This window comes from Cyprinodon tularosa, unplaced genomic scaffold (genome assembly GCF_016077235.1).
Source record: "Cyprinodon tularosa strain WSP-4 unplaced genomic scaffold, ASM1607723v1 ctg925, whole genome shotgun sequence".
Taxonomy (NCBI): domain Eukaryota; kingdom Metazoa; phylum Chordata; class Actinopteri; order Cyprinodontiformes; family Cyprinodontidae; genus Cyprinodon; species Cyprinodon tularosa.
Window position 1 is genome coordinate 52,549 of NW_024039702.1, and position 14,664 is coordinate 67,212.

Sequence of the window (14,664 nt, forward strand, 5' to 3'; positions counted from 1 at the left end):
AACACACAAACACACAGACTGGAGTCCTAACACTTTTTTGAAATGACTACGACTTGGATGACTGAGAATCTTCACCAGCATTAGAAAGTACAGTAATTTCTGTTCAAGTATAGATGGTTAAGATAAAAAATCTTCAGAAAATAAATATTCAGGTAAAGTACAGTACTAAAGAAGTATTTCCACTTGGTTACTTGACACCTCTGATGATAAGATTAGCAGCAGAGATTGAGGTTCTGGTGCTGGAAGACAACAAGCAAATAAAACAGGAGATAAACTTTCACCCAGCTCAGAAATAAATGAGTTACAGACATTTTATTTCAGGAAGCCAAAGTGTATCTCCTTACCTTACAAAGTGCATGTCCTTAGAGCAAAACCCATCGACAGCTACAGATATCTTCTACAAACTAATGGACATAATCAACTGACTTAAAAAATATTTTTATATAAAAACAGAAACTGTTGCTTTATAACTTTATAACTCTGTTCAATCCTATTCAGTTCAATTCAGCTTATTTCTGTAGCAACAATTTATAACATGTCATTTCACTCCACTTTACAGAGAGAGTTCAAACAGATCATCCAGTCAAATTGGTTCAAAGTTTAACATATCCGTAGGGTTGCAAATTGATAAGATTTTCACAATTCCCTTATCAATGCTGTGAAATAAATTGATTCCTTATCGACTCTCTTATAGATTCTGAGAAACAATGAACTTGGTAAATGCACGGTGACATTGGTCTACCTTCTCCTGGGTCATTCTATCTCTGCCTGCCTCGGTAAAAACAGAAGGCAGTGAACGGGAGCTGCAGCCTCTGATCCAGCCAGGCTTCCTGTCTCCTCACAGTCATCTAAATCTAATGGAGAAGGCATCCGTTTAATGAAAAAGCATTACTGTAAAATTATGGGAAATAAACTCATCTCCCCCTGATTTAAATAAACGAGCGTCACCTTTTTCTGGCTCCCTGAACTGCGGAGCAACTTCGTAGCATGTTTTATAACCTAAAGAGAGAAAGGAAACTGGTTTATTTCCAGAAATGGCGTCTGATTTACTAGGAACCACATTAAGCTCAGCCAGTGATAGAAAACTAGCTACTAACCACCAGAGTTTCCTTCCATGCTGGTCGTAACTTTAGCTTCAAAAACAAGGCATTCGTTAAAATGTATGCCATGGTGTTTGCACAGGTGTTTCTGCATGTTGGATGTTATTGCCACTTTGCAATGATGGCAAAGCACCTTGTTGCCATCTTTCTCTTGCCTAATATTAAGTCAAACTGAACCATTAAGAGAACCGTTAAGCGAGCTGCCAAAGGGTGCCATGGAATTGGAACACACGGAACCGGTTCTGAACAGGAACTGGTTTTAGATTCCCATCCCTAATAATCCGTAACACCAAGCATGTTTGCATTCACAGTGGAGAGAAAAAACTCCCTTTGAACGGGAAGAAACCTCCAGCAGAACCAGGCTCAGTGTGAGCGGCCATCTGCTGAGGCCCACTGGGGTTCAAGGAGACAGAAGCAGACATAGAAAAAGAAGCATAGATACAAAAGGCAACTGTCAACCAGCTCCACAGGCGGCCCCGTCCAGGAAACACACAGCCAGGCAGACGAGCTCCGAGCCAGCTCCCATGTCAGAGGATGAAGAGAGCACATCCAGTTAGTCACAGTCAGAGAAACAGGACTACACTGGAAAACAGGCTGATCTCCAACATCTAGAAACAAAGGTGTTGATGGCAGCAGCACAGCTGATATTTCTCTCCAGGATGGAGTCACAGCCAAACAGGAACAGACCAGATGAAGCTACTATGAGAAAAAGCAGAGAGAGCAGAACGTTAGAGATTGAACTAACAGATTCTGCAGAGTGGGAGAATAGAGATAGAATGAAGCAGAATGATGAAAAAGGGGTCCCTATGTCCTCCAGCAGTCTAAGCCTATAGCAGCAGAACTATAGAGATAGCTCAGGATAGGAGACATAAGATCGCTGTTTTTAATTCTCAGCAGAACTGTGGCTGCAGCCAGAATTACAATAGTCCAGCCTTAAAGTAACAAATGCATGGACTAGTTTCTCAGAATCATTGCTCATTTTTGCAATATTCCTCAGATGAAATAAGGAAATTCTAGAAACCTCTTTGATATGGGATTTACATGACAGATCCTGATCAAAAACAACACCAAGATTTTTTACTTTATTATCTGAAATCAGTTTAATCCCACCCAAATGAAGTGACTGACTAATCAGCTTCTTTTTCAGAGACTCTGGTCCAAAGACTATAACTTCTGTTTTGTCTGCATTCAGAAGCAGAAAGTTAAGAGTCATCCAGGTTTTTATGTCTTCAGACATGCCTGTAATCTATGTAATGGGTTAGCTTCATCTGGATTATAGACAGATATAGCTGGGTATCATCAGCATAACAGAGGAAATTAATCCCATGCTGTCTAATAACTCTACCGATTGGGAGCATGTATAAAGTAAAGAGAATTGGTCCTAGCACTGATCCCTGTGGTACTCCACAGGTAACCTTTGAGCGTGAGGAAGATTTGTCATTAGCAAACTTAAATCAGTCAGATCCTTATTCCTAAAAAATATTACAGTCTTTGCAGAAGAATATTATGATCAACTGGATCAAAGGCAGCATTCAGCCTTCAGCCTCTTTCATCCAGAGCTGGAAGCAACATGCAGATCAAACCGTAAAGCAGTCAGAGAAAGTTGCTTCCTTTTTCCATTCCTCTCTGCCTTGTCATGTGACGTGCGTAATCAGGATATGAAGGCCCTGATTAAAACCAGAGGTTAAAGTCCTTGCCTGTTTAGCTTTTCCTCTTCCCCTGTGCTCGTTCTTTTGAATTGCTGCTCCAATCTTCTCATAGCTCTTCTCTGAATTGGGATCAATCAATCATCTCTGCAGGGAAAAATGTCCACAGCTGGGAAGGTGAGATGAATTACACGTCTGTAGCATGTCTGATCAGTTTAGCATGTAAGCTGAGGGCTGTTTTTTCCAGCCTTTGTCTCACTTTACTTCCCAGCTTGTGATTTATTCCATCTGCTGCAGAAATAAAACAGGTGAACTTGACACTGCTGCTCGTTGCTAGGTGTCACGTTACTCCTGGGGAAAGAAGCTGAGCTGTTAGCTGGTGCAGAAACAGTCCTCAGACACTTTGCTTTAGGTTTTTTGTTGTTGTTTCCTCATTGTTTTGGTTGATTGCCATCAGTTTGACTGTCTTCTTACAATCAATTCTTTTTATTCTACCATTTTCCGCTTATTATATGTTGTTATTATTAAAATAATTTCTAATTGCGATAGACTGGTGACCTGTCCAGGCTGTACCCTGCATTTCACCCATAGACTGTGGGCGATAGTCAGCAGTTCTACCTATCCTGTGGATGAATGGATGGATTTTGAATTGAAAGGTCTTTTTATTTATTATCACGATATGTTTTTATTTAGATTTTCTGTCCAATATTTATTGTTCTGTCTAATGTAAGAACCAAACCCTTTGGGTTCTAAAATGCAGTTCATGAGAGGACATCCCAGTAAATCCATCCAGACGTCAGACCATTTAGTTCAAAGTCTTTATTTCTTCCTAGTCATGAACTTCCAGGATGTCCTTTTAAAATGTTTAATCCATGGCCAGAATTGAAGGCATATTCTTGTAGTTAAAACATAATCTTGTTTTTTTAGAATCAGGGTTTTTTTTTGCACCAATATATATTATCTGGCAGGACTTATTGTATGATCAAATTATGCATTCCTGTGAATATTGCATCTGAAAGAAACTCGTCTGAGGTGCTTGTAATCCCTCTGACATTTACAGCTGAAAAGAAAACAGAAAGTTATTATTCAACTCTCGTCTCCTGTGGCATCCTGCTGGGTTTAATGTCTAAAACTGGATTAAAGCTGTAGAGTTTAGCTTCATGTGGGAAACATCCTGCCTTCTTTTAAGGCTAGGCTTAAAACTTTCCTTTTTGATAAAGCTTCTAGTTAGAGTGGCTCAGGTTATCCAGTGTTATCTCCATATTTATGCTGCTATAGGGTTTGACTGCTGGAGAACATAGGGACCCCTTTTTATCCTTCTGCTTCATTATATCTCTATTCTACCATTCTTCTCTTGTTAGTTTAACCCTTAACTTTATGTTCCATCCACCCAGCCATCTTCACCGGCTTATTCCGTCTGAGTTGCCTGAGAGGCAGGGTTATACCCTTTTTCCAGCTTTTTATTGTTATTACACTGTCACAAGTACAGAGCAACGAAATGAACGCCCTGCCTGCATTTAACTCATCCCCTTAGTGAGCAATGGGGTGCCATGGTGCGGTAGCCTCGTGAGACCATCCTGATCTCGCAAGCTTTCAAGGTTTCACTTGCTAATCAGTCTGGAGACTCTCTGTTGAAGAAAATTTGGAGCCGTTCACCAAACGAACGTCCAATCAGCGTTGGCTTTGAGGCGGGCTGAGGTGTGACGCAACGAGAAGCGCCACAGTTCAGTCTAAAGAACATGGCGGCTTCAGCCGATGAAACTAGCGTTAGCGTGGCTATCGAGCAAGTTTTAGCGGAATTACAGAGTATTTCTTCACTGAAAGAAGAGCAAAGCACTGCTCTGGAGGCTTTTCTCAGAGGAAAAGATGTTTTTGCTCTTCTCCCGACTGGTTTCTGCAAGAGTTTGATCTTTCAATTGGCTCCTCTTCGTCGTTGCTCTGTTATTTCATATGCTTCGTTGATCTGATTGGTTTATTTGGCCCGTCTATCACCAACATAGGCCAATCAGCTAACCAGTATTTTCGCCCCTTCCCAAAATTACTTCAACGGAAGGTTTCCAGATGGATATGCGGAGCAAATCCATCTGGCGGAGTCAGGTTAATGGTGCGGTGCCTGCGGAGCAGTGTGGGGTTATGGGTCTTTTCTTAGGGAGCCAGCGTGGCAGTCTGTGGGAGTGAGGCTTGAACCTCAGAACCTCTGGATTCAAAGCTCCATGGCTCAACCAGTAGGCCACCAGTCACCTACCGAGAGGTGATAGCAAGGTGGGCTCATGTTATTACCCATCCGGGACCAAAATCAGGGTCTGTTCAGAGGGGGATTCGAACAAAGACCTGACACAAATAAAACCAAGCCACTTTCACATTCTGATTGTTTGGCATGTTTTAACTGAAACCCGACACAAAGTTTTAACTTTCAAAAGGCAAATGTCTGTTTGATGACTCCTTCAAGTATCTCTGCGATGCTCAGCCAGCTCAAAAGTCTGCAGAGGAGTGATCAGCGGCGCCTCTGCAGCCATCGTTATTAGCTGAATGATCCGCTGCTGCTGAATATATCCAGCAATGCCAGGTAAGTGGTGTTTTTCCCTTTGTTGGGTTCCTGCATCAGGTCTTTGCAGGGCATTGTAAGCTCCAGCATGATCAGGTGGCCTTGGCTTTGGCCATGTGTTGAGGGAACCTCAGAGGCCCTTCCAGTTGGCTGGGAGTTGCCAGTTAAAGGGTGTAAATAGGAGGTGGGTTGATGTCCCTGGTTGCGTGTGACATTTCTTCTGTTCTCTGATGAAGATAATTTCCTCCTCAGCCATGATGGTTTTTTCTCTTGCCAAGGCTTTGTTCTTTGCCCTTGGCCTTTGGTCATGGTGATGCCAATAACAGCCATCTGCAGACATCTTTGGGCAACTGCTAAGGAGGTAGCAAGGAGCCTTTTTCAAACCAAAGGAGGCAGGCGGGGGTATCAACTTTTTTTTCCTAGTTATGAAGGTTTGCAGGCATAGCAGCACATAGTAGGCTTTCTTCAACGGAAGCAAAATACAATTTTGTCAAGAATAATTCGGTAGATAACTTTTTTCCTACATTTCATCTTTAGGTTATTAAATGCAGGGCAGCGGTGGCCTGGGAGCCCGACCAGCCTGTGGTCATAGAGGAGATTGAAGTTGCCCCGCCCATGGCCGATGAGGTCCGCATCAAGGTAAAAGATATTTCTCATTACATTTATTGTATTTCTCTCCATCGTGGAGGCTTTTCAGGCCTGTTTTTCAGTGTAGTCCTGTTTCTCTGGCTGTGACTAACTGGATGTGCTCTCTTCATCCTCTGACATGGGAGCTGGCTCGGAGCTCGTCTTAATTCATTCCATGAAAGTCTAAATATAGCTTGGGATGGTTCAAAAGTTTTTATCTTGTAACACATCAGCTTCCCCCTTTAACCCTTTAAAGTCGTAGGGAAATCATATTTAAATGTAAAATCATTCTGCCTTAAACATGTATATAAATGTACTCTTTATCAGACCATATTATAAAATTTTGAAAATGTCTGTTTTCAAAATTTTTGTTCTTAAAACCATGTTTTCAGTCATAGCATCTAGATTCATATGTCGCAGCTAATATACGCAACGGTTGAAATCAGAATCCTTTCCTTTCCCATTGAGTTGCGTCCCAGTGTTCACGGGGATGGACGTCTGTGTCTTCGGCAGGCGTAGAGCTAACAGAACTGGCAGCGTTGCGAGGAAAGGGCTCAAACATGTACGGCTGGAAGCCTTCTACACCAAACCAAGCTTCTGCCGCCCTGGCGTCCTCTTCCACAACATCTTCGTCCCCGCTTTCCTCCTCTAAATAAAAAATGGATGACGGAGGAGACTCATCCACGACCTCCGACACTAAACTCTCCTCCTCTTGCATGTTTCCGCTGTCCATAGCGTTCCTTGACAGCGTCGTTTCTAAGTCACCAATTTAGTGCTACTTGGTCCCAATGGAATTTCCCATTGGGAACCTGCTAGCACTAAGTTGCTAACTGGTTAGCAAGATGCTTCGAAGAAACCAGTCACAACCAGAACGCTTGCAAACCTTCCGCCACAACAATCCCGACCCCTTGATAATCAACCAATCACATTCACTTTATGCACTCGTGTAAAGTCGGGCACCACTGGGAGAATTTGGAAAGGCAACAGTTGGAACAGCCGCTTCCCTACGACTTTAAGGCCTATTGTTGCAAATATGAGACAAACTGTTTGTATTATTCAAACAGCTAAAGTAGGTTGTGTTTTCCCCTAATAGCAGTTATTTAAGTTTCAGCAAAGACCCAGGAACCATTGGGAATAACTTGTTTCTGGTACAACTGGTCCCTGACGATGTACGTTTTCACAGACCAATATATTTGTAGTCATATGTTTGCATTACACCTAAATTTCTATCTGTTTTTTGTGAAGCAGTCAAAGTATCAATCTCAATTTGTATTTGCATTAATGATTTAATATCTACTGCTGTTTTTGTTACAGATAGTAGCAACATCGGTGTGTCACACGGACCTGTACCACCTTTTGGAGAGTATGAATAAAGGTGGATTTCCGACGGTGCTCGGCCATGAGGGCGCCGGCATCGTGGAGAGTGTGGGACCTGGAGTCACTGAATTTCAGCCCGGTGAGTGGGGATTAAAGAAAATACAGCTCAGCAAATACTGGCAGAAATGACCAGGAAATTGCTTTAAAGGAATAGTACACCCAAAACATGATTAGCCTTCATTTTCTACTCACCCCCATGCTGAACAACACTCTGGAGTACTTTTTTGATATCTCAAATGCATTTGGAGATCTGGGAGGCTTCTTGCTGTCTGCTGACATTCAAATAATGGAGGTCTATGGCGCCCGAGGCAGAAAGGTCCATAAAAGTCCACAAAAAACGTGTCAATATTCCTCCATACTGCTCGTCCAATGTATTCCAAGTGTCCTGAGTGGGTAGCGTCGATAATTTACTCAAAACGAAGTCATTTAGAATGTTTTTAGAGCATAAACAGTAGTGTATAGGATTTCCTAAAAGCGCGTTCACGAGTCTACGGAAACCGCGGCAGACCAAACCAGATGAAAGTGCGCATTCAGCTCGGCAAAGAACTCATGCTCTTCCTCAACACTGAAGTCCTCAGACATTTTTCTTTCGTTGTTTCTTTCTTTGCACAGGTAAACAGCACATTTCTTCTTCTACGCTTGCATTATCGGCAGAGCAGACGCTGAATGCGCACTTTCATCTGGTTTGGTCTGCCGCGGTTTCCGTAGACTCGTGAACGCGCTTTTAGGAAATCCTATACACTACTGTTTATGCTCTAAAAACATTCTAAATGACTTTGTTTCGAGTAAATTCTGGACGCTACCCACTCAGGACACTTGGAATACATTGGACGGGCAGTATGGAGGAATATTGACACGTTTTTTGTGGACTTTTATGGACCTCTCTGCCTCGGGCGCCATAGACCTCCATTATTTGAATGTCAGCAGACAGCAAGAAGCCTCCCAGATCTCCAGATGCATTTGAGATATCAAAAAAGTACTCCAGAGTGTTGTTCAGCATGGGGGTGAGTAGAAAATGAAGGCTAATCATGTTTTGGGTGTACTATCCCTTTAAGAACATGCAGATTAAACAGGTTCACATAAATATCATAATAGGTTTGTCCATTTTCTTTGTCTCCAATGTCCTCCTTTGTCCCACCTAACTGGAGGGTTTATCCATCACTACATCATTAAACCATCTCATTTGTCTTTGTCTTTTCCTCCTTCCAGGAAGCTTCAAACATCCTTTATCCCAAATACATGTTCTTTTCAATACTCTTGTCCAAACCATCTAAAACTCAGCTTTTTAGGGCCTGATTCACATGAAAGTATTTTAAATTTTTTGGATAATATTCAAAGCTAATGTTGCATTCAAACCAAATAGATTTTTGCATCTGGAGCTAACAGTTTACATGTTGGAGGGAAACATGTAAACAGTCAGAAACAGTCAGAAACATGTTGGAGGGAAACTCAGGAGCTCTGCAAGGTGGAGGTCATGGAAATGAAAGGCGGAAGGCAGGATTTCATTGAATACAGTGAAGCGAGAGCAAAGCACCTCTGGAGTTTGGGATGCAGGAGTTTAAATATCTGAACTTAAATGTAGTTTTGTGCTGCAAAATAAAAATCAGGTACCAGATTAGGTTGTGATGTAGGGTGAAGGAGCACAGAGGAGATGAGCTTTTTTCAATTAAAATGGAAAAAACATTAAAATTTAACCCTAGAAGGACTATTGGTCCTTCTCTTAGCTACAGCATAGACACAGGCTAGCCCCACTGGGGTGCTCTATACCCAGGGGCCGATTTACCATTAGGCAATACTAGGCAGATACCTAGGGTCCCAAAGTTCCTGGAGGTGAAGTTCATTCGTCTCAGTTCTCCCCTCCACTAGTTGGAAGTGAAAAAGCCTCCTGGATGAGAGGAGAAACGTCTTCCAGAAAATATTGCATCCAGTTGCCTAAACTGAACTTTTCAAGCTTGACTTGGATGACTGGGAATCTTCACAGATATATTTGGAAGTGAGTTATCCTGCATTTGGTCTTAAGAAACGTGAAAACAGTCTGTTTTATATGTTGATTAGAGGTAAAATCACCTCAGACTTCTAATTAGTACAGTTGGACCAACTAAAAGTTCTGTGTGAAGATCAAACAAACACACTCACACACTGATATACTAAAATATTCTTTCTGTCATGATTTGTGGACATTAAGATCTAAAGAGAAGCGCCATCTCCTGGTCAGACCCTGTAATTCAGTGAAAGGGTGGAGTCAGAGGAAAATAATATGCATTACTGCTACTGTAGCATATTGGGTCAAGACTTTACCATTTGCCATAGAGGCCATCCTGATGTTCTTCATGACAGAAATCTGCCTGGTAATCTTGCCGTGTTAACTCCTCTTAACTCATCCAGCAGGTCTCACGACCACCATGTTCCTATCATTCACCTGCTCCTGCCATGCTTGGTCTCTCTTCTTTACTTCTCTGTGGTACAGCAATGCTTAGGATGTTTTATCCCCAGATACTTAAGTCCATCTGTGCTAGGTACCCGAGCTTTTGGCTGCTTTACTGGTTGAACTACCTCTGCACCTTCTGTCATTCCGATTGTTATTAAAGGGAGACATTTCTTGCCTCCTCATTTGGACCATAGTTGACTTGTCTTTTTTTGTTTGTTTTTTTTAGGAGACAAGGTGATTCCTCATTTCATCGCTCAGTGTAGGGAATGTCGTTTTTGTAAGAGTCCAAGGACCAACCAGTGTGAAAAAGCATGGTGAGATCTTATTTCTCTAACATTCTCTCTTTTCCCTCCTCATTGTTTAACCCTTTTCTATTGTATTCTATTTTTCTAGTTCAATAAATGTTGATATATTCCACCTGTGCTTAACTCATAATTATCTTGACCAGGACTAGAGTTCGTCAGGAAATTATGGCCGGTGTCGAATCCAGGTTCACCTGTAAAGGGAAGAGAATTCATCAGTTTATGGGACTCAGTACATTCTCAGAATACACAGTAATAAACCAGATTGCAGTGACTAAGATAGACCCTGCTGCGCCTCTGGACAAAGTCTGCCTCCTCGGCTGTGGGATCTGCACTGGATATGGAGCAGCAGTGAATACTGCCAAGGTTTGTACTACCAGGATTCACTCGATGATAATGACCTAATGAGCCCACTGGCACAATCTTAAGCCATTCTATGGGTCTGATAGCCGCTAATAACGGCCATTTATGTAACCAGGGGGAACCAAGAACATCCAAAGTGTGGCTACAAACAGACACTTTACTGTGTAAAAGAAGACTGAATAAACATGAGGAGGGACTCATGAGACGATGCACAGGGTCTATATATTAGAACAACATTTTTAGACTTAATTTTCACCTGCTGCCAGAAGATTTCACCTAAATAGATACATTGATCTAATGGCATTCAAGAAATAATCCCCTAATATTTTCACAGTAACAACAGCTATGGCAAGCTGTTTTAACATATACTAGTTATCCATATTCCTAATATTACTGGTCAGTATTTGTATTATTTGAACTATGAAGAAATGTATTACACGTATAATAAATACATTTTCAGTCAAGCTGATAAATGTTAGAATGGCCAAGTATCATTTTAATGTTTACACATTAACATTCTGCATTCAAATCTCTAGTTCCAGTGGGGTGAAATAGGCTCTTCCTGTGACTCATCAAACTGGTGCTCCACTGTGATGGATTTTCATACTGATTGCACACAAGATTAACCCCGGTGGACCTTGTTAAAATTGATTGAACTAACTGATAGCAGCCGTTGTGAAACCGAACACTCGTTGAGTTTGAGGCTTTATAGAGTAGCCTAACAAAGCCTTGTCTTGCTTAGAAAACATGTAAATTGAAACGGACGAATGGGTCCACCCCTTTGATATGGGCAGTCACTGTCTTAGGGTATAAAGCCTGGAACATGACGCCATTTCTGACATTTTTAATTTAAAAAGTTTCCTGGATCGGAAGAGAAACGTCTTCAAACTTGGAAAAGTCCAGTGGATTGTTTTTTTTACTTTTTTTGAATCAGTATGACCTGGATGACTGAGAATCTCCACCAACAAATATGATACAGTGTAAAAATTATGAAATATAAAAGCATTACTTTTGTTGAGTTTCAATAAACAAAAAGTATTTTTTGTTTGCAGCAATAATTTTACTCCAATGGTTTAGAGACTAAAGTAAATACCTGAAGTAATCCATAGATTGATGGCCTCCTTCAGGTCGAGCCGGACTCCACCTGTGCCGTGTTTGGACTGGGAGCCGTGGGTCTGGCTGCAGTCATGGGCTGCAAAGCTGCAGGAGCCAAAAGGATCATCGCCGTGGATGTGAACCCAGACAAAGCTGAGAAGGCTAAAGTTTTTGGTGCCACTGACTTCGTCAACCCCAAAGACCACAGCAAACCCATCCATGAAGTGATCGCTGGGATGACTAACGGGGGTGTGGACTTCTCTCTGGAGTGTGTCGGAAACGTGGAGGTCATGGTGAGGAACGTCTATAGTCCCATTTCAAAAAAGTTAAATAACAATCCACTGGAATTTGTTTCCAAGTTTAAAGACGTTTCTCTTCCATCCAGGAAGCTTTTTCAAATCAAAAGGTCAGAAACAGCGTTTAGTTCCAGGTTTTATACAGTAGCCCAACAAAAGGCTTGTTTTTGTTTAGAAAACATGCAAATTGAGACAGACGAACGGGTCCATCTCTTTGGAATGGGGGTCGTTTGGCTTCAATTTGCATGTTTTCTAAGCAGAAACGAGGTTTTGATTAGCTACTGTATAAAACCTGGAACTCAACGCTATTTCTGACGTTTTGAATTGAAAAAGCTTCCTGGATGGAAGAGAAACGTCTTTAAACTTGGAAACAAAGTCCAGTGGATTGATTTTAACTTTTTTGGAATGACTTTGACCTGGATGACAGAGAATCTTTTCCAGCATTTAGCCCCATTTCCACGACCCTTTTGAAACTGTACCGAGATCCGAGCACAGTGACAAGATAACTGTTGAGTGTAAATGGAACGCACATCTGAACCAGACCCTGCCAGAGACAACCGAGCCGCGCTAAACTGGTACTAGTTCATCAGTAGGGCCTGGCGAGGTTCAGTTCTGGCCTGGTTCTCAGATAACAAAGAGCGCATTACCAGACCGCGTCATCTCCTTACAATCAGCCCCCGTATTCATGGTAATACATGGTACTTATATAGCGCCTTTTTTCAAGTCAGGAGACTTGACCAAAGCGCTTTACACTACATTCATTCACCCATTCACGCACACACTGATGGTGGCAAGCTACACTGTAGCCACAGCCGCCCTGGGACTCACTGACAGAAGCGAGGCTGCCGTACACTGGTGCCACCGGGCCCTCTGACCACCATCAGTAGACAATGCAGGTGAAGTGTCTTGCCCAAGGACACAACGACACTGAAAGTCGGAGTCGGGGCTTGGACCGTCAATCCTTTGATTTCAGGGCAAACTCCTACATCCAACGCCACTGTCGCCCCAGTGGATTCACGAAATTTCAGACATTCATAAAAATCCTAGCATCCCTATTGTGCCGCACGATTTCCAGGGATGATTCTGCTTAGCAGTGTGATGAACCTCAACGTCTGTTGTTGTTTCCTGTGTCTATGATTAGACTGTCGTTTGTCGTATCCACTTCCCAAAAGCCGACTCTGTCAAGTAAATTCACCAAAGGCTGCCTTATTAGCCCGACTCTCCAGAAACAACAAAATATCACAATTATAATCAAACTTCCAGATTGTTACGGGCGCCGCCATGTTGATTTCCAGTATTTCCTCTAGAGAGCAGTAATACCGTAGATCGTCACTAGGAGGCGAGGAACCGTGCTAGTATGATGTGTAAACGGTCGTAAGGAACTGAGCTCGGCACGGTAAACTGATCCAAACTCGGTCTGAACTCGGCACGGATCGGTTTTCAGAGGGTAGCAGAAATGCGGCTTATGTTTTGTGTTCATGTTGAAGAACCGGACCGAGTTTGGTGACTGTGAGCCGTTTGTCCATCCAGCGCAGTGCTTTGGAGTCCAGCCTGGAAGCCTGGGGCGTCAGCGTGATCGTAGGCTGGACCGACATGTACGACGTGGCCATCCGGCCTGGTCACCTGATCTGTGGCCGCACATGGAAAGGCTCAGTATTTGGAGGTCAGACATCATTCAGCAGCATCCCGGTTCTGTTGTGGTTTGGATCCATTCGGATCATTTTGCGTTCCAGGGTTTAAAGCTAAAGATGGCGTGGCGGGCATGGTCAAAGCCTACCTGGAGAAGAAGGTGAAGGTGGATGAGTTCATCACTCACAACATGGCGCTGGACCAAATCAACGAAGCCATCGAACTCATGAAGAACGGCAAATGGTACCAGACTGTGATTCAGGATCGCCATAGAGAAAAAAACACACTTTTGCTAATTTTTTTGTCTCTTTTCTCCACAGTATCCGGGTCATTGTGAATGTTTCTCCTCAGTAACACCTTCAGAGACGCCAAAGAAACCCACTGAATACAGAGAACAGTTAACGACTAATCAGCCGTCATCAAACAGGCTGTAGTGTTTTTATTAATAAAAGAACAGCTAGAAGCAAAAGGGATATCCTGGTTTATTTTCAGGTGTTATTTGAGCTTCTTGTCCACAGCTCTCTGTGTACTGAACCCTAATGATGGAGGGTTTACACAAGCCAGACTAATTATGTCTGTGTTTGCTTGACTTGGATGGTGGTGATTTAAATTTCCTGCTTGGATGGATTTCAGAGTTCCTGTCTGAGTAAACCTTCCCTTTTTGTCAGGCTAATGCAGGAAATTTTATGCAGGGTGAATAACGTTATATTAAAATGCATAAAATAATAGCTTCTCTAACCCCAGAGGTGGCCTCTATCTTTTTTACATTTTAGATTCAGTTTTGCAGAATAAGTGCTGGAAAGAAGACTGAAGATGACAGGTTTCTCTGAGGTAGCAAATATTTGGACTAGATCAAGTTATTCTATTATAAAACCTGATTATGATCAATCAGTTTCATACTATTATCAATAAATACATCGTTTTATTCATGATTACATTTGAAAAGAAAAAAAAGTTATTATTTCTCAGTATTAGGATCAGTGGTGAATCTAGAAAATTGTACATAGCGGGACAAATGAGGGTCAAAATCAATAAACAATGTGGTAATATTGGACCTATTCATTGAAATATGTGACTATATCCATTTACATAATCTAATATATAAATGGATATTAACAAAACATAAAATAAAAACAAAAAATTCTATTGTTTATTTTCTCTTCTACTTTGTGGTATGACCCAGAAAAACTAAACTTTCACTAAACAAATGAGCCAAAACGGGAAAATAATTCAGAAAAGGAATTTAAATTACTATA

General features: G+C 42.0%; 1 protein-coding gene across 1 annotated transcript; it reads left to right on the forward strand.

Annotated features, from left to right (window-relative positions):
* Window positions 1-2,766: 2,766 nt before the first annotated feature.
* On the forward strand, window positions 2,767-14,354 carry LOC119776333 (alcohol dehydrogenase 1-like). The gene is made up of 9 exons (XM_038274699.1): window positions 2,767-2,923; window positions 5,829-5,930; window positions 7,233-7,374; window positions 9,950-10,037; window positions 10,172-10,391; window positions 11,516-11,776; window positions 13,310-13,442; window positions 13,513-13,651; window positions 13,729-14,354. Exons 1-9 carry the CDS (start codon window positions 2,906-2,908, stop codon window positions 13,760-13,762), a joined length of 1,137 nt encoding a protein of 378 aa, XP_038130627.1. The 5' UTR covers window positions 2,767-2,905; the 3' UTR covers window positions 13,763-14,354.
* Window positions 14,355-14,664: the final 310 nt, after the last annotated feature.